The sequence below is a fragment of the Rhamphochromis sp. 'chilingali' genome (genome assembly GCF_963969265.1).
Source record: "Rhamphochromis sp. 'chilingali' genome assembly, chromosome: 14".
Classification (NCBI taxonomy): Eukaryota; Metazoa; Chordata; class Actinopteri; order Cichliformes; family Cichlidae; genus Rhamphochromis; species Rhamphochromis sp. 'chilingali'.
In genome coordinates, this window is record NC_137941.1 from 6,842,589 (window position 1) to 6,865,131 (window position 22,543).

A 22,543-nucleotide genomic window follows, 5' to 3' on the forward strand; every position below is an offset into this window, starting at 1 on the left:
ACGAAGAGGAGGAAAATCTGTATTCAGCCTACTTAGTATGGAGGACTGAGAGTGCCAAAATCCTAAATAAAAAAACCACCTCAATAATAAATCAATAGGACAAAAAATATCCATCTAGCTACTGAAACGTTTATAAATAAATATGAAAACATTTAAAAGTAAAAAAATTTAGTAAATAAAAGAAATACTTTTTTTTCAACAAAACCGGTTTCAGAAAAAATATTTATTAATAAATATCTGTATAATGTCCTTTTTAGATACAGTACTGTTATACACTGCTTTGGGAAATCGCAATGACAATGACATCAGCTAGGGATCTTCATCTTTAAGGGTGGCAGCCTGATCGTGGCGGCCTTCACCTCCGCTGTGATGTCAACGCCCAGCGGGGCCCTGCAACAACATCATCGATGAGCCAGTGTCGATTTAACCGGGGGGGGGACGACACACACTTTAGAAAGAAAACTTAAAAGAACAATAAAATAAACCTCGTGAATAAATAAACTGACCTTGGCTCGTAGCAAACGTCAACATCTGGAGCCAGGATCCCTTTTCCTTCTCTCAGCCGCTCCACGCCGTTCCTAGTTTTAAAAATGAAAAATTAAGGAAAATGTTTTTCTCATCCTAATCTAAGAAAATTTAATCCGATTGGCTGACAGGACAGTAAATGCACCATGCAATCATCACTCCGTTGTCAGTGCAGAACTTTGCAGGAGGGCAGATCAGATGCAGACCGGTCATCTCCGTGACAATCGTCAGAGCTTTTCGGATGTACTGGTTGCTCGCAACTCCCCCAGAAAGCACCTAAACGTAAATCAATGTAAAGTAAAGGACTAGTTTTACTTTATATTATTTTCACTGTGAACACATTATAAGAAAGCAGCACAAACAGAGACATGTTTATTAAATCTATGGAAGAAATCTTTGGCTCCCGAGGATCGTTTGTACAGAAACCGACCTCATTACCAGAAATTTAGATCTTGTTTAATATGAACATCCACCAGTGAACATGAGACAAAATAAGGTAAGGTATAATAAGTAATGATCCTGTGACTGAAAGGTGAATGTGACTATAGAAAGAAAAGTTAAGGTTAAAGCACTTTAAGCTCAGGAAGCTTTAAAACCATTCTAAAGATTTCAGCTTTGCATGATTCACAGTTCAAAATAATCCTTCTTTGAGACAATTTTCTTCTGACTGGCTGCAGGTGGGTGGGGATATCCCAGCAAACTCACCAAGGTGGGGCTGCTCGGCGGCAGCAGGCCGTTTGCCTTGCAGAACAGGATGGCGCGGTGTGTGCGCTTCGCCAGGTGGGCGGCGACGGTGTGCTGAGCGGCAGCTGCAATATCATTCACACATTTCAGCAGTGTCCCCTCTTCCACACCTACAGAGGGAGGGGAGGAGAGCCTAAAAGTCAGAGGTGAATCGCTGCTGCAGGCGTTATGGGGGAAACGGGGCTCGTACCTTCCTCTGCTTCTTTTTTCATTATCGTCATCGTAATCTGATTTCTGAGTCCAGCAAAGGAAAAGCAGCAGTCGTGCGTTTGTCCCATTGGTGTCCTGAAAGAGAACTTCGTCCTATCGCCGTCCCGAGCGAGCAGCTCTATGGCCTGGCCTCCGCTCAGCGAGGAGCACTGCGGGTGTTTGACGAGGGACAAACGTCTCGCCACCTGTAGGTCACAAAAAGTTTCATCTGCATAAAGAACTGAGGCTGTTGATGTTTCTCAAACTTCCAGCAACTCTCTTGCTTTGATCTCATGTGGGCTAGACCAGTGAAACACCTCTTGCTGAAGTATACAGAAATGTAACTACACGTTTAATCAATGAAATATCTTGAGAAATCTGTCAGCACGTCTCTTTGAGCTTAAATTGTAAGAAGTAAATGTGTAAAATTACAAAAAGCTATCATTTAATGGAATATGAATAACCATTGGGGAGATAAAGATAACCCCAATGGTTATATATGAAGACTGAAAAAATTTTTTCGTCTGATTTTCAGTATTGCTCTTATTGTGAAAGGACTCAAGGTTCTCTCATTGATCCTTCCTGAGCCCAGCCTCCCCAGTGGTCCCTATCCTGGATCACTTTTATGTAAAACACACTACGGACATGAAAAATCAGGATTTTGTGTTTTGGAAGTGAAAGATTTTCTCAACTTCTTGTGCTTTTGATTTTGTGGACTTCCTTCTCCAGGATCCCAAATCCTAATCTGTCTCCCTGTATCTGAGTCTGTCAGACAGCAGGGTCTCTAACATTTCTCAGTCTGCAGTCACCATGCCAACTGGTCCCCACAGGTGTGTGTGGCAATGTCACAAAACTAATTCATCATGTGGACGACACCTTGATAACTTTACAAAGGCCGGGTTAATGACCTCAGACCTGTAGCTCTCAGCCCCGCTCTGATAAAATGCTTGTAAAGGTCACATCTTCACTTCCTGCCACCCTGGACTAACAGGTCAATACCACCCTCTGCGCTGCACTGACACACCTCGAACATCAGGGGTCGTGTATGAACGCTGTTTTTAGTCTCAAATTTGGGACTTCTTAACAAAGTGACCACAGGCCCTTACAGAGGGGACTTACAAATAACGGGATTCTAGTCTATCCTAAACATGTAAATTAGTTTTGTATGTCATTACGGTCTCACTTTATCTAGAGTATCTCCGGGAGCTTCATCCAGAGCGTGACCCAAAAGCAGGAAGTCATCAACTCCCCGGGCCACAGCGAGGAGTGAGTGGCCTCCGGACACGAGCAGCACCAGGAAGGGGAAGCTGACGGGCTGGAGCATCCTCACAGTCAGGGCGTGGGCCTCCATGTGGTGGATGGGGATGAATGGCTTGTCATGCCGCCTCACCAACTGCCGAGTGAACTCAAGTCCGACACCCAAGCTCAGGGCCAGCCCGGGCTTCACTGTGGTGGCGATGGCGGCCAACTGGCTTGGGGCCACGCCACTCCTCTCCAAAGCCTCCTGGACCACACGCTCAATGTTCTCCCTGTGGAGCTGCTGGGCCACGGTAGGGATGATGCCTCCAGTCCTGCAGGTTTGAGAGCATGTCAGGTTACTCTGTTTATCTATGACGATCGCTGCCAGTTTTTTTACAGCCCCTAACAAGCAGTGACCTTGACCTCTGACACCTACCTGAGATGCACCTCCTTCTGTGAATGCAGAGACTCTCCCAGTATGGCGCCAGTCTCATCCAGCACAGCCGCTCCCGTGTCATCACAGCTGGTCTCGATGCCCAGAACCAACCTAGAGCAGGAAGCAGTGTGACGGAGTGTGTATCCGAGCTGCAGCAGCCTCAGAGCCTTCACTTTACTGCGAAACATCTTCCCGAACTAGTCACACCTGTGAGGACAGGCAGGTAATACCTCAGGGTGACTTCACAGCAGTTCCTCCAGACATTAAACTAACATAATGGTAAGCCATGAATAAGTTCTTAGAGTTCAGGAAGCATGATAAACAACTGTATCTGTCCAGAAAACGTGGGTTAACCCAAGTTTCTGTCCTGCTTCGTCTCGCTGTGCTACATGTAAATAATTCCGACTACCCCAAACTCTGTGATTAAAAACACAAAACTGACAACAAAAAGGCGAATCAACAAATTTGGCATTAATACTACTTAAAACATTTCTATAAACTCAATAATAGAAAACGTATTTCGAAAAAATAAGGCACAGGTCCAAAAAGTCGACGCTTCTTTCTCTTCCGGACATTTTATTTCGGTGCACAAACGCGTTATTGCGGATGGCGTCGGGCTGTTGGGATTTTACCTGAAGAAACGGAATTTTCATCAGATTATTTATGTCTAACCAGGTAAATCAGGTTCTTCTGCATGCTCTCCGTCGCAGTGTGCCGTTTTTAGAGTTCCTGCAGGTATCGAGTAGCCTCTAAACCCGGAATTCTTTTCAAAATCGCCCGTTTCCGTACAGTAAACTTGCCTTTGCGTTGCCTTTGGGGCCACACAGAATGTCGGATTTCTGTTTTGCGGTAAATAATTCAAGAAATAAAAATGTAACCGATATTAATGTGAAAGGTAGGAATTCTTTTACAAAGGCACAATATTCATAAGAATTTATTTGACTTAAATAAAACTATTATTTATCTATCTTTCTTTCACGGAGTCATAAACTCACACAGCGCCGTTTTAGCACTTAATTTAACGAGCAATTACACACACACGCACACTAACTTTAAAGCTTGGTGTTGTTGGTTTTTGCTGACCAAAAATCATCGGATTTGGATGTCGAGAAAAAAGTTTTTACGACACTGGAGCTCGCGTGACCCGCGACTTTAAAGGCAGCGTCGTGTTTCTTTTTCTTGTTTTTCTCGAATTTTTCTGTTTTTAACTGCAGAACAAACAAAAGCCTGCTGTTGAGTGAGTGAAAGGTTTTAATGATCATTCAGTCTGAGTGAAGCTCCGTGTATGATGGGCTGTGGACACAGAGAGGAAATTCATCGGATTTAAAAAAAAAAAAAAAGGCTTTTCTAACTCTATGGACAGAAATTCAGAGATTAAAATTCACAAGTTTACAACTTTAATTTCATTCATTTTATGAATAAAAATCTGAATTTTAAAGTAAGTTTAAGTCTAAGGGGAAGGGGAAAATAAATCTCAATTGTAATTTTAGAGAAAAAACATGGGAATGCAGCAGAGTATTCATTACTTCTCATTAATTTAGTATAAAAATAACTGAAAATGTACCTTTTTAAAATAAAATAAATGTATTTAATTCATTTTAATAAACTTAAACTTTTTAAAAAAAACAACTAATTTAATATAAATATTAGTGAACCACAGAAAGACTGCTTTATTATTTTTATTTATTTTTTTCTGGGTTTTAATGAGTTTCATGTTAACTTTCTTAAGGAGGCATGGAGCGCCCAGCATGTATTTTGGAGGAGTTGAAGCAGTTTGTCGTAAGCGAAGCTCCGCCCACAGCGTATTGTGTTCCAGATTTCATATCTGAGGACGAGGAGTCGTACCTCCTCCAGCAGGTCTACAGGTCTCCAAAGACTAAGTGGACTCAGTTGTCGGGCCGGAGGCTCCAGAACTGGGGAGGGTTACCACACCCCAAAGGCATGCTGGGAGAGCGGCTTCCCGATTGGCTCCAGACGTACTGTGAGAAGATTTCGTCTCTGGGCACGTTCAGTGGGAAAACGGCCAATCACGTGCTGGTGAATGAGTATAAACCAGGAGAGGGGATCATGCCCCACGAGGATGGGCCGCTGTACCACCCCACCGTCACCACCATCAGCCTGGGCTCTCACACCCTGCTGGACTTCTATACGCCGCTCAGCAGCACTGAGGGCGCCGCACCGCAGACAGCGGAGAGCCGCTTCCTGTTCTCGCTTCTGGTAAGGCCACGAAGCCTTCTCATCCTGCAGGATGAAATGTACCAGCGCCTCCTTCACGGTATCCAGGGGCGCGAGCAGGACACGCTGACCGAGAAGGTGGTGAACCTGTCTGCCGCCGGGGCGCAACTGGGTGAGGAGCTGAACCGAGGCACCAGGGTGTCTCTGACCATACGGCACGTGCCCAAGGTCATCAAGACGAAGCTGATGCTGGGAAAGCGATGAAGAGCGATAGAGCTGACACTACAGCACAGTGATGGAGTTTTAGTTCAGATGGATTCACCGAGTGAATATTAAAAGGATTTTAGCATCTGTGTGTAAAACGACCAGAACTGATCACCACTGAGTCTTTAAGTTTTATGTTTTAATCAAGTAATCTGATGCACTTTCACACCTGGAATAATTTATTTGGAGTTCATCAGATGTTTGTTTATGTGACAGATGAAAATAAATACGACCATAAGCGGTGTGTGCGCCGTGGGTTTGCTTACAAACACATCCACCAGTCTGTTAGTCTGTCTTAGTAAAGTGATGCACCGCCATGTGCTGCCAGCATGGGCGTGAGACACAGTTTAAAAGTCCAGCAGAGGCCGGATACTCAAAGAGCTGAACTTTAAAGTCACACAGGTCATGCAAAACTTCCATTAGAAGTAGTGGACAGAGCGATTAAACAAGCACGGCCATTCCTGTGGTTTTACGTATCAGCAGGTCTTAAAATGATTTAAATAGATGAGCAACAAAACATGACACATTACACCGTCTCATTATTTAACATAAACTGAACAAAAGTGAAGAAACAGTGCTGTGAAAACTCAGTATGTCCTCATCGCTTCCACACGAATTCGGAATAACTATCGTCTGGAGCATTCAGGTGTGTTAACACAATCCAACAATCTTCCCAGGAGTAGATACCCCAACACATTCACTCCAAGGTCAGACTGAGAAATACTTAGAGAAAAAAAATCCAAGAGCTCCATGTCGGACCCAACCGGCTTCAGGCAGCTAAAGGTTAAAGTTCAAGGCTGAAGAAATATGCTTTGTTTGGAAGGGTTACCTGGAGAAAGCCTTTTCTCTCTAAAAAGAACATGGCAGCACGGCTTAAGTTAGCAAAGCTGCATCTGAGCAGTGTTAGAGGTCTGTGCATAAATGAATGTCTGCAAACACCAGAGAACTGAAGCCAACGCTGTAAAGAAAGGGTGGGTCAAAGTTCCTCCACAACAGTGTGAAACACTTGATCAGAAAAGCATGACTTCAAGTTTTGGCTATTACGCCACCACGTAAAGGGAGTTAAACAGAATGAGTGAAACATTTTGGAGATCAGAGTAACGTGGACCCAGAGATACTCGAGGTGGTTTGAATCCATAAAAACACAGTTTTGCTTAAATGAAGAAATGTGAATGAACGTCAGTTTGAGTTTTCATGTTTTATTGTTGATCAACGAGAGATAAGAGAAATACAAAACCCCTCACGGTACCTGTTAATTTGTCTCGTGTATACAGGTGTGTTTCCTAGTTAGAAACTACATAATGGAGATGATGTCATATGTAGGTTGTCCACCAGGGGGCAGTGTTTACATATTTACTTTAAAGTGCAACTCCCCTGTTATTTATATTTGTCATAAGCTCAACTTGGGAGGATGGTTTTGAATCAATACTAATAATCTTCATTTTAATTATTTATTAAATAAAGATTTGCAGGTTTTTTTTAATAAACATGGCTTGATTTATGGGAAAAAATGTCAATATCTCCATCTTCACTCCCACCACACTGAGAAGGTTAAAACATTGAAGGTTGGAGGGAAACCCTGCAAACATGATTTCTGGGAGAGCCGTCCCTGCTGGAAGCCAGGTTTGATGAGTAACTGAAGGTTTTGTCATGTGCTGACAGGACGATACCGGGAGATCAGAGCCGCCGATGAAGCGCTGGAAAGGCTCGCCGTGTGATGTCGACTCCTGGGTCGCCCTTCCAGTCCTGTCAGATGAGCAGTCGCAGGATGTCGAGCTGGTGGAGGTGTACGCTGCGCCCATCCTCGACAAGAAGGAGACGTCTCGGCTCGTCAGGGAATTGAACAGCCTCTGTCCGCTGAGCGGCCTTCAGCACGTCAAGAGGGTGCGGCCGTGCAGCGAGAGACCCCACCCCCTGGAAGTCCTCGTGTGCCTCGTCAGTGATGTGCCAAAAATGCAGGTGGTTAGCATTGACTCTCTGCTGCCCTCAGGTGGAATAAATTGCAACGGGTTGGGCGAGCCTTTTGTGGTTAAGGTTCCCGCTCGTGCCCCTTTGACCCGACCCCAGTTTGAGTTAGCGAGCCAACACTGGCCCACGTCCTTTCACGAGGACAAGCAGGTGACAGTCGCCCTGAGAGGAGAGCTCTTCAGCCACCATCAGAAGGAAAGGATACACGCCTACATGGCGTCCGCTGTGACTGCAGCCAGAGAAGGAGGCGTGGCGGGGATGGAGGCCATCGGGGCTGTGGTGGTCGACCCAAAGACGGAGAGGATCATTGCAGTCGGCCACGACTGCAGACGCAAGCACCTTCTTCATCACGCTGTCATGGTCGTCATCGACCTTGTAGCTCGGAGTCAGGGCGGTGGGTTTTATGGTTTTGACAGTTACCCCGCCTGCAGGTTTACTTCAGCGAGCTCAGTTCAAACGGAGGCCCAGATAGAGAACGGCACTCAGCCGTACATTTGCACCGGGTACGACCTTTACGTGACGAGGGAACCTTGTGTGATGTGTGCCATGGCCCTCGTTCACTCTCGGATCGGTAGGGTTTTCTACGGAGTCACTTCAGCTGACGGGGCGTTAGGGTCAAAGTTCAAAATCCACACTCAGAAAGATCTGAACCATCGATTCGAGGTGTACAGAGGAGTTCTAAGCAGGGAGTGTGAGGATCTTCACAGCATGGATGACCACATCAAAAAGGACAGAGGAGAATGAAGCCAACTTTTTATTACACCTTGGAAATTAATTTAAAACTCAGACATGAAAGAGAAGCCAGCTACATTTTCTCTAATGGCCTGCAGGGGGCAGCGACTCGTCAGACGCTGTAAGACTTCTGATCCTGTAGAAGTCAATGAGAAGACAGCCACGTCTCCCTTTGGTTTTTGGCTTCCGAAAACATGTTCCTGATGAGTTAAATCAAACATTCAGTCCAGTTAAATTATGATCACGACTGGAGTCAGAAATGAGGATTAATCAGGACATGCTCATTATATAAATACCTGTTAATCACAAGTCTGTAAAATGTTGATGTTTTAAGCTGAGATAAACTTCAACATCTACTGAGTTAATTATGCTTTTGTATCAGAGATCCAGTGAGAAATTTTTTATTACATTTTTTATCCAAACCCAGATAAAGAACTTGTGTATTTGTCTCCATCTAGTGGTCAATTAGATTTACTGCAGTGGTTAAATCCTTTACCTTCAAAGCATATCGGAACATCAGCTCTGCTTTCGCCTGGAAGCTTCTTCGCACAGCTGCCCACACTGAGAGATCTCTAGAGATTTTATTACGCCACAAAACCACTACCTACAGCAGTTATTTAAATCGAAACACCCAATGCAGCTCTTTAGAGATCAAGATGTGGATGTTAGATGTTGATGTTTCCTCAATTCTCCCTCAAAGGTCCCACAATATTTAATCACACATGTATTTAAAAGACCTCATAAGGAAACATAATAAAGGCTAAAAGAGAAAATTCAACAGCTAAATGTATTTTTTTAAAAAGCAAACAAACTGGTAAACAATGCCCCCTGGTGGTTGAATTTTTAGCTACATTTTGCAGAAAGTGGTTACTGAAAGTACCTTTAATGTGTTTGAGCTGGAGTGGAAGCGTATAGAGAGGATGTACATACACCTACAGCCAATTAACCCTCAAATGGATGTCTTTGGACTGTGGGAGGTGCACTACAGATTTATGACATTGATCAGTAATTGAACGGCGTCAAAACTTACGTTAAACCAGTGTGCTGATTTATTTACCAACTTATTATGACGTGGAATGCTTTCCATACACAAAATGAGCTGATATTCTTCCTACAAATACAAAATACAAAACAGAAATCCTGAAAACTGAGTGCATCCTTATTCTACATCCTCGCTGGTGTTTCCGGCCTCCTTTGTGACGTCATCAGCTTCAGTGTCTTTTTCGGGCTCTGGCTCCTCTGAAGGTTCGGGCTGAGATTCCTCCATTGGCTCCTCTACTGGTTCTGGTTCAGGTACCGGGGTCTCAGCCTCCGACTCCACCTGGAGAAAATCAAAAGCATTAAACGACTACCTATGAATGGCATGCAGGGCCCTAAGAATCCAGCCACAGCAAAGAAACATCACCGTCACAGTTATTAAAGACATGAGATTAAATTGTGACAGTGCCAGAGTGTCTTTTTCTGGATTAGCACTGGATTGGATTTTATCTTAGCTAATGCTGTGATTTTAGCTTTTCCTTTGCAAATTTTAGCTCATGGAAATGTGGTATTCCACAGGGTTCAACTGTAGGACCACTACAGTTTAACTTAAAAGAAGTGTGTTACTGAAACTATCCCGATGATACTCAACTGTATACTTCACTGTAACTTGATTATTTAAGCCCTGCTGACACACTTTCAGAATATATACAGGATGATATTAACTTTCTACGTTCAAACTTTTAGAACTCCTGGTTATTTGAGCTAAATTTTATGACTTTCCAGAGCTGGAGTTGTAAGTTACAGCTGGTATTCCTGTTTAGCCTTTTCAGTGGTCTACTTCCTGTTCTAGTTATTATTTTACCAGATTTTTGCTTTTTTAATGAATTTTATGTTTTATATGCATGTTTTATTTTATTTTTCAGGACTTTTGTTGATCTTTATTTTTTTATTAGCACTCCTTTTATTTTAGATGTTTTTCATTGTTGCTTGTTTTTTGGAAGCAAGCAACAAGGTTTCCTTTGTGCTCTTAAATAAAATTTTGCTTTCTTACATTCAGTTTTAACCAAACTTGAATTCAGTTATGCACTACAATAAAAATAAATCCTCAATTCACAGCAGTTTATATTTACTTTAAAACCTCAAACATCCGACCTTTTGTATTATCTGCAATCTAAATTAACTCTGGTGCTGAAGCCGCTTTTAAAGCCTTTAACTTGTCGTAGTTTCCTTTTTACCTGTGAGATATTAAGTGTCTCTTCCTGTATTGCTGGTTCAGACTCTTCTTGCTCCATCGGCTCTTCTTCATCTTTCTGAGTGACGGGCTCCAGCTGGACTGTTGTTTCTGGCTCTTTTGGTGCCTCTTCTACAACTGAAGGAGCTGGAGCTGCTTCCATCTGTAGGAAGATGTCACGTTAATTGCATTATTGAGATAATGGAGCCAAGAGGTAAAAGCTAGCTGACCAGAAATAAAGAAGCAGTGCTGGATGGAAATGTAATTTTTACAGATTGGCGATGGCCAATATGTTTATAAACTGCCCTAATTCAAGACATTCAAAAATCACCTGTAGCTCTTGATCTGTTACATCTGTCTCTACGACCGGCTCTGCAGGCTTCGGCTCTGGTTTTTTATTTGCTTCCAGGACTGCCATGATGGACCCGGGGATGTGCGCTTGCTATGTACACAGAGAGAAAAAAAAGAAAGTGGGTTGAAATGGAAGTTCAGGGTGAAGTAAAATGTTCAGAGGTGTGTAAATGTGGAAGCAGCTGTCACCTGGTGAGGCGTGAAGGAGTGGACGTGCTGCAGAAGAGGCGCCCTCATCTCCGGGCAGCGCTCGAACACGCTCGTGAGCTGAGCGGGCGGCAGCTGTAAGAGCACGCTGAACGACTGCGGCTTTGTCCTCTGGCAGCACTTCACGAATCCCTCCCACACCTTTGGATACTTCCACACCTGCAGGGCGAAATAATAGGAAGAAGATTAGCTTCAGCAGATGATCTTCTCTGGTTTCCTGCAAGATCAAAGTGTTGCTGACCTGCTTGACGATGAGGCGGGAGAGGATGTTCATCACAAAGCCGCCCAGTCGGGGGTACATGGTGAGAGACTGGATGACAGTGCGCATGAGCAGCATGGGGAGGGGGTTCTGCTCCATCAGCTGCTGCATCACCACCGCCAAAACTTCAGATGTGTACACATTCTTCTCGCCGAAGCAGAGGTTGGTAGCTGTCGGGCAGATGCTGAAGATTAAACGCTGACAACAGTTTGTTTGTCCACGACCGACACGCCATGTTTGAGGACTCACTGACCTTTTATGATGGACTTCATGTCACATTTGATTGAGTCTATGTTGTGCAAGGCGATGAGGAGGTCGCCTGGAGTGAGCGGGGACACAGAGGAACTCCCTTCACCTGCAAAACACAAAAGTCAAATCTCAGTCCACCACAGGAGTTAGACGAGACAGAAAAGTGATGAAGGGCTCTTACTGTGCTGAGTCCCCAGCAGCCTGTTAAAGACCTCCTTCACTACAATCGGGTTCAGTTTGATAAGTTTGGGAAGAGCCTGGATGACTTCGTTCTGCACGAGAAAAACAAGAAAAACCAGATTGAAAAACCCCCAAACTTAACAGGAAACGGTTCACTGAAGGTGTTCTCATAGTACACGTTCCACAGTCCGATTATGGAGGCCAAAAGAACTCAAAATAACAATATTAGCTATAAATTAATCTTTTACCCTTTTCTTTTTTTTTTGGTAATTAAGTAAATAGAAATAGAAATGTAACAAGGTGGAAGGAGGCTCTATAACCAGAAAAATTATGAGCTCTGATGATGATGATATCCTTCACTTTGCTGTTGCTCAAAGTTAGAGGGAATTCCTCCATGACGTCATCTCACAGGTGAGCTCTGATATTTATCCGTGGTGTATCTTCAGCAACAATAACTATTGTGGTCATCTCATTGGCTTTACTTACTGACAGTGTGTACGCACAAATCAGTGATTTTTCAATGTTTTTGTACCTGAATATGTTCAAATTCAGAAGTTTTTCTGACCGTGTGTACAAACAGACAAAATCCTGGCTGTCTTAAAAAGCTTAAATAAAACCTTTTAAAATGAACACTACAACAACTAATTATTATTTTTGCCATTTGGTCATTATTTACAGTTTTCCAAAATATATATATATAAACCACAAAAAAAGTCCAAAATTATAATTAAATAAAAAGTAAAATAAACCGTAACCAAAACAAAACATCAAAAGTGGCCCTGAGTGTGTTCATGAACAGCTACAAAGCCAAATTAGCACCTGTCGTCATTCACCTGATGATGAAGAACAATCATTACCTTTTCCAGCCCGTTGATAACGGGGATCAGGAATCGAACATCTGGCACCCGCTTGTGGTAAAGGTCTCGCACCCTCTCCACCAGCTCTGGAGATGGAGGCACTGAGTGGAGGGAGAAAAATTATGTTATCCATCAGCAGAAGAACGGGGGCATATTCAACTGGATTCTGCGGTTCCTGTTTTTACCTTTATCTGTGAGAATGTGCAGGCATCGAGTGACCAGAGTCTCCGCTCCTTTAGGACAGTTTTCCACCAAAAGCAGCAGCTCAGGAGAGTTCATGCCCATCCCACGGATCTACAGAAACAAAGAACAGAAGAGGACTTGATAATAACATTCAGAAAGATGAGCATTACTTCTTACTTACAGCAGCCACGCCGCTAATTATACAAACTTTGAGTCTTGATATAAATTAATGGCGAATCAAAAATCCGAAAAGGGCTTGAAATGAAAGTGAGGAGTGACTTACAGGCTGCTCGATGGCTCGAAGCACGCTGCGTTTGATGTCAGCGATGGCCTCGGTGTAGACGCTGGCGAGTTCGTGGACCAGCCGGTGGTTCAGAGGAAGCAGGGAAAGGTAGAGGAACAGACACTGCCTCACAGTCTCTTCAGTCCAGGGAGCAGCCACCTCTGCCTCAGCAAAAAACACAGAGTGGAGGTCAGAAAAGTCTGAACAACTCACTTAGTAAGCACCTAAAATGCTACTCTTACACACTCTGTATATAAAAAATGGACTTAGCCACTGTGACATCTCCTGATGGTTTTGTACTCCACACTTGGACAGCTTAATGTCAGCATTTAGGCTGCTATAATGTTGTTTTTTTGTAGCCAGACGTGGCCATATTTGTACAAAATTGTAAAGTGCTAACGGGCTATTTGCTAATTAGCCAATGCTAGCAATCTTTTTTTTTTCCCACTTTAACTGAAGCAGAAACAGCAAACAGCTAAAAATGCTCCAAAAAGCATCAACAGCACAAAAAAGTTCTAGTTCAGATTCAATGTGTGGTAACTAGCTGGAATGGCAAATGTTAAAGCGGCCACACCCCTAACTTTAAGCTGGGCTGCTGAGTGCATGCTGAAGGCAAACCTGTGTCTTTGTCGGCCCCGAAGAGCAGAGACGGAGGGTTGGGGTGAACCAGGAGCTGCAGGTAGTTCAGGGCAAACTTTTCGATGTAGTCCCTGAGATGGTCCTTCTCGTACATGCGCTTCAGAAAAGCCAAGGCAGTGGTTCGCACCTGAGAGAAAAAAAAAACCCCAAAAAAGGAAAAATATATGACATTTTCTTTTAAAAACACTACCCGAGGGAATTTCAGGGTGAAGACGCGTACACCACCTTCTCCTTTTCATGGGAGCTGAGATCCAGGAGCACGTGCAGATACTGAAACTGCCTCGAAGGACGTTTGACGATGAGCTCTTTCAGCGTCGTCATGCCCAAATACACCCGAGACTGAAACACAGGTCACAGTTAACAGGACGTTAACTACAATCCAACAAACCCAACAATCCATAGATGTATATAACATGGTCCACCACCTTGCTTGGTGCTGCTTTCTGAGGTTTTAATGGAAGAAGCGGCGCATCAGCGCTTCATCACAATGCGTGTTTTGTTTTTTTAACATTTCAAAAAGATAAAACTGATGAAACCAAGCTGATAAATATCATCCAATCACATCACTATATGCCATCATATCCACCCATGTCAGTCAAGAGGAGCATTATACTGGTGCCGCCATTTACCTCGTCCTCACAGTAACGCCGTATGACTTCCAGTGCCGACTCTGTGATGATCGGCGCCTCCAGCACCAGTTTGGTGAAAAGTCTGAAACGGTCAAAAATCAGCTGGTAACTCAACTGAAAGCAGGTTTAGCAACAGAAGATCAATTCAGCTAAATTTTATTTCTATATCTGTGCCAGAAACCAGATTTGTTCTGTGCAAATATTAAAAGCGCTTCTTCCTGTCCCTGCCTTTCACAATAAAAACCCTTGACATATTCCCTGTGTGACAGTGAACAAAATAGGAGGAGATTTAAGGTTAAAATACGCTTTTATATTTTACTTTTTTACTTATGAAATTCGAACATCACCAAAACAACTTCTGCTCTGATTGTTAAACATGTTCGGGGTTCAGCAGTTCTCTATTATGACCTTCGCAGGCCAAATCAAAAAGTGGGACATTATCATGAATGAAGGATGGGGGATGAGGGATATGAATGCCACTTTATTGGCAAGCAGATGTAATATATTATTGGCCAGTAGTAGCGCTGTGGAGTGTTGGTGCAGGACTCCTGTGAATCGTAAACATTAATATAAAACATTTAATATGTCACAACTATCTATTCAACAGGATAAACCTGGATGAACGTGATAATCTGTGAAAGAGAATATTTTCAACACGACTGACTGCACATTCATAAAACTACACTACTGAATGGCATGCTGGGTAATTCTAGACAACAGTGGGAGGAGCTCTGTGCTGCATTGAGGAGCAGTAAAGAGTGTTGTGCTCTCACCCGTCTCTCTGCTCAGGCTTCTCCTGCAGGCCGGACAGCAGCGTGTACAGACAGTGGTCGTAGCTGTCCAGCAGCCCCGACGGCAGCTGGCTGAGGTAGGTGTTGTACTCCTGATAGAGCAGCGAGAAGGCCAGGTCGCTCCTCGTCCTGATGTCGTCCAGGATGAAGTCCAGCACGTCAGCTTTCATCATCCCGTCGAACTGTGTCACAAGCCGGGAGAGGAGCTTCACCCGGACCTGCCGCACATATTTCAAACCAGGTCATATCATTGCTTCGTTTTTGTTGTTTGCTTCTTAGTGATTATACGACTGGCTGGGGTTACTCACATGAGACATTCCACTTTGAGCAATCGCCTTCTCAGAATGCAGGATGCGCTTCACCGCCTTCGAGGTCAAGTTCTCGATCTGGCTGTCCGATAGCTGCTGGACGATGTCGGAAAGTCGAAATACTTTTTTCCTGCCGCTTGCTCCGGTCATCCTGAAACAACGTAAAACTCGCTGATCAACAATGATTCAGAAGCTTTGGAGAAAAAAAATTATTCCACTTAATTTCCAGATGTGATGTAAAGAAACATCTTTAAACTGTAGACGGTGACCTTGCATCATTTCCTGAACTCACTTGGTCTGTGCAGATGGAAGGATGGGCTCCGGAAGCCTCTTTACCACCGCGGCTGGAACTTCCGGTAAAGCCTTTTCTGCGTAACCTCCGACCACAGAAATGGCCTGCCCGACCATCACGGCAGGAACTTTGCGTTTGATGAGGATGTCTTTAGAGCCAACATCGTCATCATTTTCCTCTTTAACAGCGCCCTCCCCTCTGGCTTTGCACTGCTCAAGTCCTGCGAGACAGACACAGATAACAGTGGCATCTCAGTTCATCTGTCAAGGGTTTCAAGTTTAAGAGATGGGTCACATAAGCTTCTTCTTCTGACCTGGACCGATCCCTGCGGCGGTCATCTGTGTGGCCATCAGCCTGGCCAGATGTTTAATTTGAGCGTCAGTGCCTGCTGACTCCACAGGTGTGTAAGTGGCTTGGAAGGAGGCTGGCATGATATCAGGCAGGTAGACCATGCTGATGAGCACCTGAAGAGTGACACAGGGGGTGTGAGGTGAGCTGTGAGGCAGTTTGGGTTAAAAGGAAAGGGAGCAGAATAAAAATGGTCCTTACAAGGTTGGCCACGTTCTCAGGGGTGAGCAGCGGGTGCAGGAACTCAGCCGTGAGGTCGATGGCGGACTGAGCGACGGGAACAGCGGCCGGCTTCGGAACCGAGAGGGGGGCGGGCTCCTCTTTGTCCTCGTCATCTTCAATAAGTGCCGGCTCTGAATGCAGGCAGACAAAGGTCAGAGGAATCCAAATTATTTTTTGCACAATTACCAGCTTTTCCTTTAGACTGGAGTCTGAAAATGTTAATGTTAAATGACATTTCTCTCATTAACCCTGGAGAACCCATGGGGTCAAATTTGACCTGACCCCATTGGTTCTCCAGGGTTAAACATGCTCTACAGTTTACAGCAGATCTGAAAAAGCTACAAAAATTCTAAAACTAAATAAAAGTGCTTTAATACAGCTATAAAATACTTTGTGCTTTTCACACATTTCTGCTCATGTGTAGCCATGCTGACACCACAACAGGAATAGTGAATTCTAGTGAATTCACTATTCCTGTGAATCCACAATTCGGCCTGGGGCTCGGTCACTCAGGCACAGCTGGCTGCCGGCGGAGCTCACGGGCGCGTCACTGCAACTCCCCCTGGCTTCTGCTCCGCGGCTGCTGAATGAGCCCTCATCTGGGACTCTCCTCAGCTCTTACTGGGACAGTGGCGCGGCTGCCCCTCTGTGGGTCTTCCTTGGTCTCTTGTGTTCTGGGGGCCTCTGGATGTCTGGAGTTTTGATCTCCTCCACACCTGCTTCATACCATAGAGGACAGGGCTGTGGCTCCCCACACTCCCTAGCAGATCATTACATGGAGAAACCTTTGGAATGCAAGCATGCTGATCCACACAGGTATGCACACAGGTGTACACATGGGTATTCACAGACACGGACTACAGCTTTCTTGGCTGCTGCCTCAAAGCACACTGTGCGCTGTCTATCTTGCGTGCTGCACAATATTGTTTATTATTTAGTAACTATTGATATCTACTGCTAGCTAGTTTATTGTGATGGTGCTTTTTTTTTTCTTATTATGTTGCTCTTTGTTGTTTGCTTTCTCTTCTGGTTTTTTTTCTCCATACAGGTGATCCAGGTGTTTGTTTTTTTTTGTTTGTTTTTTTTTTTTTCTCTCTTCCCCCCCTTCTCACCGTCTCTTCTCCCCTTTGGTTTTCTTTCTCTCCCTCTCTTTCTTTCATTCTTTCTCCCTGTCCTATCCCACAGTCATGTCTGTCCCGTTTGTAGCAACTGAAAATAAAATAAATTCATAATTATAATAAAGGTCAATCAAATGGACCAATATGGCAAGGCCATGATGATCCACTTGGTAAAATAAATCCGCTTGGCATCTTTCTTGGCCTTAAGACAACAATTCTGATGGCTATAGATCCAAACGGGACAAAAAAAAAAAAAAAAGAGAATATGAAGGTTTTTGTGATTTCACTGCATTTTCTTTACCCCAGGCTGCATGGTTAACACCTCTGCTACAGACACAGGCTGTTCATCATTAATCTGCAGCTATTTTTGAGATTACAAACACTTTTAATTTACACATTATTTCACCTGGTTCAGATTTTGGATTTAAGAGATTAGACAATGGGTTTCTAATTTAGAAAGTGATAGTGATAAATTTCTATTTCCTAAATGCAGTCACACTCAATCAGCCTCTTAAGGTGCTAATGGGTTGTTATAACATGCTGTTAAATGATCAGAGCGCACTCAGTTTTTTCTTCATTGCCGGGGCGATTGTGGCTCATAAGTTGGCAGTTCGTCTTGTAATCGGAAGGTTGCCGGTTCGAGCCCCGGCTCCGACAGTCTCGGTTGTGTGTCCTTGGGCAAGACACTTCACCCGGTGGCGCCAGTGTCCGGCAGCCTCGCCTCTGTCAGTCCGCCCCAGGGCAGCTGTGGCTACAATGTAGCTGCCATCACCAGTGTGTGAAAGTGTGTGTGTGAATGGGTGGATGACTGAATGTGTAAAGCGCTTTGGGGTCCTTAGGGACTAGTAAAGCGCTATACAAATATACCATTTCATGTCTCAAACATAATTCATGAACAGAAGCTGCTCTTTAGCACCAAACGATTAGACTTCGACCACAACAACTTAAACTGAAGTGCACTTTGTCGATTAACTATCCGACCAAGTTTAATCACAATCCGTGGATCCAGGTTAGCCTGAAACCACTCACCCATCTTGACCTTCTTTCCCTCGGTGTATTGCTCTTGGCGAGGCCTCTTTCGCTGCTCTCGTGGCACAGGCGTGGAGCGGGTGATTTCGCTTTGGGGCATTCCCAGGTCTAACAGCAGGATGCTGATCTGACCGTGAAACTCCAGGCTGCAGGGATGCTTGAGAACCGCCACCAGGTGGAGCTTCAGGTTCTTTCGCACGCTGCTTACCTGAGACTTTGCCAGAGTGGGGGGCAAGTTTGCTGAAAAATGAAAGTGTAGAGGAAACATCTTGTAATTGAGTTATTTAGCAGCTGCAGCCAGACTGTGAGAGGTCATAGTAAAGCAATATATCCTCTGATGTTATCAAACCTGGGAAAAACATGCTTTGAACTGATATCAGGCCGATATAACACTCTAAAGAGTGAGTGTGAATTCTGAGAAGAACTCACCGTGTAATGTCTCATACGCTTGCACCACCTCTGACATGAACATTGGTCTCTGGCGAGCGATGGTGGCCAGTGAGCCCAGCGCTGTGGTGAGGTTAATGCTGGATATGGCCGGGTGGACCATGAACTTAAGCAGCTTCTCCAGCGCCGTCTTTCCCTCCTCACACAGCTCATCTGTTTGGGAAAAAGCGAAGACATCAGCCTTAAAAGGTGAACGTCACCACCTCAACACATGACATTAGTCCAGTATCTGTACCGTAGTGAATGTACGAGTGATCTGTGGGAACTTTGTCCAGGCTGATGTCGCCTTCCTGACGCTTGGGGACGTCAGAGTCAGCCGTCCGTGGTGAAAGAGTAATGATTAAAGATTCGGTAAACTTGATGGCGTGAGTACGAACGCCGTCGTTCTCAGAGTCCAGCAAGGCCAGAACATCCCCTTTCATCTGTGTGACAAGATCCCAGCACGCCTCCTGCATTTCTGACACGGCTTTGGAGCGCACCAACCACTGAGACAAGAAAAGATAAAGGAAATGAAGATGAAGTGAAGAACAGAAACTGATCGCATAAAGAAAGAAATGGTAGAAATGAAGCGGGTAAATCTGACTCTTTGTACCTGAAGTGTGACTTTATACAGCTGGGTGAGGGTGAGGATGGCTTTCTTCACCACATTCACACTTTCATCCTTCAGCAACATGTTCAGGTTGGCGATGAGTCTGAGGAGGAGCTCATTGTCTCTTTTACTGAAAGCAGGATAATAAAACAGTAAAAAATCTCAAATGCTGACCCTGACTTAAAAAAACCCCCAAACAAACAAAACAACAGCAGGTCTGAAAACTCACCATGCCTCCTCGATGAAGCCGATCACAAACTTTTTCACTTCGATGGACTTGTCTGTCTGGAAAGCGATCATCTCCTACAGGAAAAAAACAAAACAAAAATGAGGCAAATTTAAATGAAACTACAGCTGGTTATGAGAGACAAATACTTGCTTACTTACATCCAAAAAATTGTCGAGAAGAGATGGATCCTTGTTGATGATGAGTTCCTGGACCTAAAGGTTAAATGCATGTACTGAATCAATGTTCTTGTGCATTCCTGTGTAAGTGGATTAGACACCAGTCTACACGGTTGCACTGAGATCTTCTGATCATTTCCAACTCTATATTGGACTCGGCTAGACTAGCTTTGCACAATTCACAGTTAAAAATAATCAATTTTTGCCTTATACTCAATCCATTGTGCAGCCCTTAAGTTCGTCCTCTCTGTTGTTGTTTTAGCCCCTCCCCCTTTAAGTCAGTTTTCTTCTGATTGGCTGCCCCTCATAATTAGAATATCTCATCTGCAGATATGGGTGAGACTTCAACACCATGCTCTGGCACCTTAGTAGTGTATAGTTAAACTTGTTTACAGTGAAATAAACAGGAACAATTTTTTCATGTAGGTTACAGGACAATAGTTTTACTGGTCTGGCACTCTTAAAAACAAACTGGGCTCTAAAACAAGTTTGACACTCCTGGTTTAGAGCCGTCTGAAGCCTTCTTGCTCACAGGGATTACCTGCACATACACAACCTCATTAGTGGAAATTTTGTACATGTTTAATATAAACATCCATTGCTGGAAAACATGTATGGGACAGAAAATCAGGAAAACCAAAATGGCTCCACTATAGAGTTTATGATTATACATGTTTAGCAAAAATATCACACATGTGACTTTCTGCCAGCAGCCTGGTGTAGGTAAAAAAAAGAAAAGCTTTTTGATGGTAGATCCAAAAAGATATGCTGACAGTAAAAAGTTTGTTTAAGCCTGCAAGTCCAAGTCATCATCTACAATAACTCAAACTGCTTTCAGCTGCACCTTTTAGGGATCATCCAGCTCATCCTATCCCTGCATCCTACTCTGTCACATCTCTTTACAACATCCTACCTGTACATTTACCTGTACCTTTTAGGATCGTTTTTAAAGTTATTTCTTTGTTTTTAAATCAGAGCTACTACAACCATATACCCCTGCCCGTTCCCTTAGGTCCACCAATCAGCAGCTCCTTAAGGTGCCAAAAACTAAGTATAAATTTAGAGGTGATCGTGCTTTTGCTTTAGCTGCTCCAAAGTTGTAGAATGATCTGCCCTTGCATGTTAGGCAGGCCTCTTCTCTTTCTGAGTTTAAAACTCTTCTTAAAATACATTTATTTGCTGAAGCCTTTGGCACCCTCTAAGGGGTTGACTCAATTTGTTTTAACATGTTTTATTTTATTTATGCTTATGCTATTTGTATATGTACAGCACTTTGTGAACCCTGGTTTTATGTTAAAGTGCTTTATAAATAAAGCTGGTATGGTATAGTATCCATATAGCTCCTCTGAGGTCCTCCTCTTTATCTTCTGCCTGGCAGCTCCATCTTCAACATCTTTTGTCTTATATATCCACTATTGTTCCTCTGCAAATGTCCAAACCATCTCAGCCTTGCTTCTCTAAATTTGTCTCCAAAGTGATTAACCTGAGCTGTCCCTCTCTCTGACAAACTCATTTCTAACCCTGTCCTTTCTGGTCACTCCCAGTGAAAATCTGAATATCTTTAGATTCTCTACCTTTCTCCACAGCCTGTGGTAAGGGCCGTGCTCGGTCTTTTGTATCACAGAGTTAAAAAGTCCAAGCTACAAACCTGTTTGAGCACATTCAGCTTCTCATCTGTGGGTATCAGAGCAGCCTGATTCAGGAGCTCCACAACCTGGAAGGAGAAGGCAGACCCCCATTACATTACAGTTGATTTAATAAAGGCACAGCTGAGAGATTTTCTAATTTAGGACAAACCTACTGTATGTGTACTTGTTGCTGCACCTTTCAGCAAGGTAAATGTAAGACCTTTAAACCCCTTTTTGTAAAAAGCTTTTCATTCTGGCAAAAAAGTGGTCTATTGCCGTTGAAAATGGTCGTCATTATTATAATCACAACTGTTGTGATTTCATCCAGTTTTTAAACCATAAAATCCATAAATCTTCCCCTAAAATGTTTATCAGCGATCACAAAAACGTACCTTCTCGCTGGTGGTCATATCGATGACAGCGGGGGCCTCAGAGTCCCCCTCCTGTGAAGAGAAGTCCATGTTGTGACCCTCACGCTGGTGATAACATGCTCCAAAGATCCTGTAAACACACGAATAATAAGGATGCTATCTGTGTTATTATACCAGAGTGCTAAACGCTGTTTATTAGCCTTTAATAAGACGCTCCTGTTAGCCTTGTGCTAACGGCGGGAGCTGCTTTAACTCCCTTTGTGCAAACACATGTGCAAAAGCTACTTACCGTTTAACTCTGTCTTTAATTTGTTCTTCCAACAACAACTGAATATCCCGGGTGTCAAGAACTTATAAACGCAGGAGGCGTCTTAAGCTAAAGCACTAAAACTCTTCTGGCTCATAATGGACGCAGCCATGTTTCACCGAAAAAAGCGGTGTCAAGCTTCTTCTTCGACGGTTGGGAATAACCACGCGCAAAAAAAAACAACGGCCACTAGAGGAGACACCTGCGCCACTACAACAACAGAAACCTGCTGTTCAGATAAAATTAACATTCAAGGACTCATATTCAAGGATTCAAGGATTTTCATTTTCGTCACATTTACGACACATTTACACAGATGAGGTGAAACGGAATTAAAAGCCAACAAGAATGAGAACACAGAGCAATT

At 43.8% G+C, this 22,543-nt stretch overlaps 4 protein-coding genes across 5 annotated transcripts; 2 read left to right on the forward strand and 2 right to left on the reverse strand.

Moving 5' to 3' along the window:
- Window positions 1–210: 210 nt before the first annotated feature.
- Window positions 211–4,776, reverse strand: osgepl1 (O-sialoglycoprotein endopeptidase-like 1). Of its 2 annotated transcripts, XM_080903878.1 has the most exons (8): window positions 3,766–4,776; window positions 3,134–3,340; window positions 2,642–3,029; window positions 1,460–1,664; window positions 1,231–1,379; window positions 671–801; window positions 507–578; window positions 211–390 (listed from the first exon to the last, which is right to left on the reverse strand). In XM_080903878.1, exons 2-8 carry the CDS (start codon window positions 3,319–3,321, stop codon window positions 306–308), a joined length of 1,218 nt encoding a protein of 405 aa, XP_080760004.1. In that variant the 5' UTR covers window positions 3,322–3,340; window positions 3,766–4,776; the 3' UTR covers window positions 211–305. The 2 variants fall into 2 exon arrangements, with proteins under 2 accessions (XP_080760004.1, XP_080760003.1); XM_080903877.1 differs by lacking the exon at window positions 3,766–4,776 and having other exon boundaries at window positions 3,134–3,574.
- On the forward strand, window positions 3,713–9,538 carry adat3 (adenosine deaminase tRNA specific 3). Its single transcript, XM_080903879.1, has 2 exons — window positions 3,713–3,808; window positions 7,235–9,538. Exons 1-2 carry the CDS (start codon window positions 3,797–3,799, stop codon window positions 8,282–8,284), a joined length of 1,062 nt encoding a protein of 353 aa, XP_080760005.1. The 5' UTR covers window positions 3,713–3,796; the 3' UTR covers window positions 8,285–9,538.
- On the forward strand, window positions 3,717–5,833 carry alkbh6 (alkB homolog 6). Its single transcript, XM_080903880.1, has 2 exons — window positions 3,717–3,808; window positions 4,863–5,833. Exon 2 carries the CDS (start codon window positions 4,868–4,870, stop codon window positions 5,570–5,572), a length of 705 nt encoding a protein of 234 aa, XP_080760006.1. The 5' UTR covers window positions 3,717–3,808; window positions 4,863–4,867; the 3' UTR covers window positions 5,573–5,833.
- On the reverse strand, window positions 8,282–22,315 carry sympk (symplekin). Its single transcript, XM_080903876.1, has 27 exons — window positions 22,159–22,315; window positions 21,891–21,999; window positions 21,519–21,584; window positions 19,853–19,906; window positions 19,695–19,768; window positions 19,469–19,595; window positions 19,112–19,361; window positions 18,859–19,029; window positions 18,430–18,669; window positions 16,262–16,413; window positions 16,026–16,176; window positions 15,713–15,932; window positions 15,421–15,571; window positions 15,095–15,330; window positions 14,322–14,403; window positions 13,918–14,031; window positions 13,672–13,819; window positions 13,054–13,214; window positions 12,773–12,881; window positions 12,588–12,688; window positions 11,732–11,822; window positions 11,555–11,656; window positions 11,284–11,471; window positions 11,025–11,201; window positions 10,816–10,926; window positions 10,489–10,647; window positions 8,282–9,593 (listed from the first exon to the last, which is right to left on the reverse strand). Exons 2-27 carry the CDS (start codon window positions 21,957–21,959, stop codon window positions 9,432–9,434), a joined length of 3,666 nt encoding a protein of 1,221 aa, XP_080760002.1. The 5' UTR covers window positions 21,960–21,999; window positions 22,159–22,315; the 3' UTR covers window positions 8,282–9,431.
- Window positions 22,316–22,543: the final 228 nt, after the last annotated feature.

Bases quoted from the DNA above. Each gene is read 5' to 3' on its own strand.
- alkbh6 (XM_080903880.1), top strand. From the start codon at position 4,868: ATGGAGCGCCCAGCATGTATTTTGGAGGAGTTGAAGCAGTTTGTCGTA.
- osgepl1 (XM_080903878.1), bottom strand. From the start codon at position 3,321: ATGTTTCGCAGTAAAGTGAAGGCTCTGAGGCTGCTGCAGCTCGGATAC. The intron at 3,030-3,133 runs GTAGGTGTCAGA...TCAAACCTGCAG, and splicing joins CAGAAGGAGGTGCATCTCAG to GACTGGAGGCATCATCCCTA. The intron at 1,665-2,641 runs GTGAGACCGTAA...TGTGACCTACAG, and splicing joins CCGGAGATACTCTAGATAAA to GTGGCGAGACGTTTGTCCCT.
- sympk (XM_080903876.1), bottom strand. From the start codon at position 21,959: ATGGACTTCTCTTCACAGGAGGGGGACTCTGAGGCCCCCGCTGTCATC. The intron at 19,769-19,852 runs GTAAGTAAGCAA...TTTTTCCTGTAG, and splicing joins TTCTCGACAATTTTTTGGAT to GAGATGATCGCTTTCCAGAC. The intron at 15,572-15,712 runs GTGAGTTCAGGA...ACGTTGTTTCAG, and splicing joins CTTCCATCTGCACAGACCAA to GATGACCGGAGCAAGCGGCA.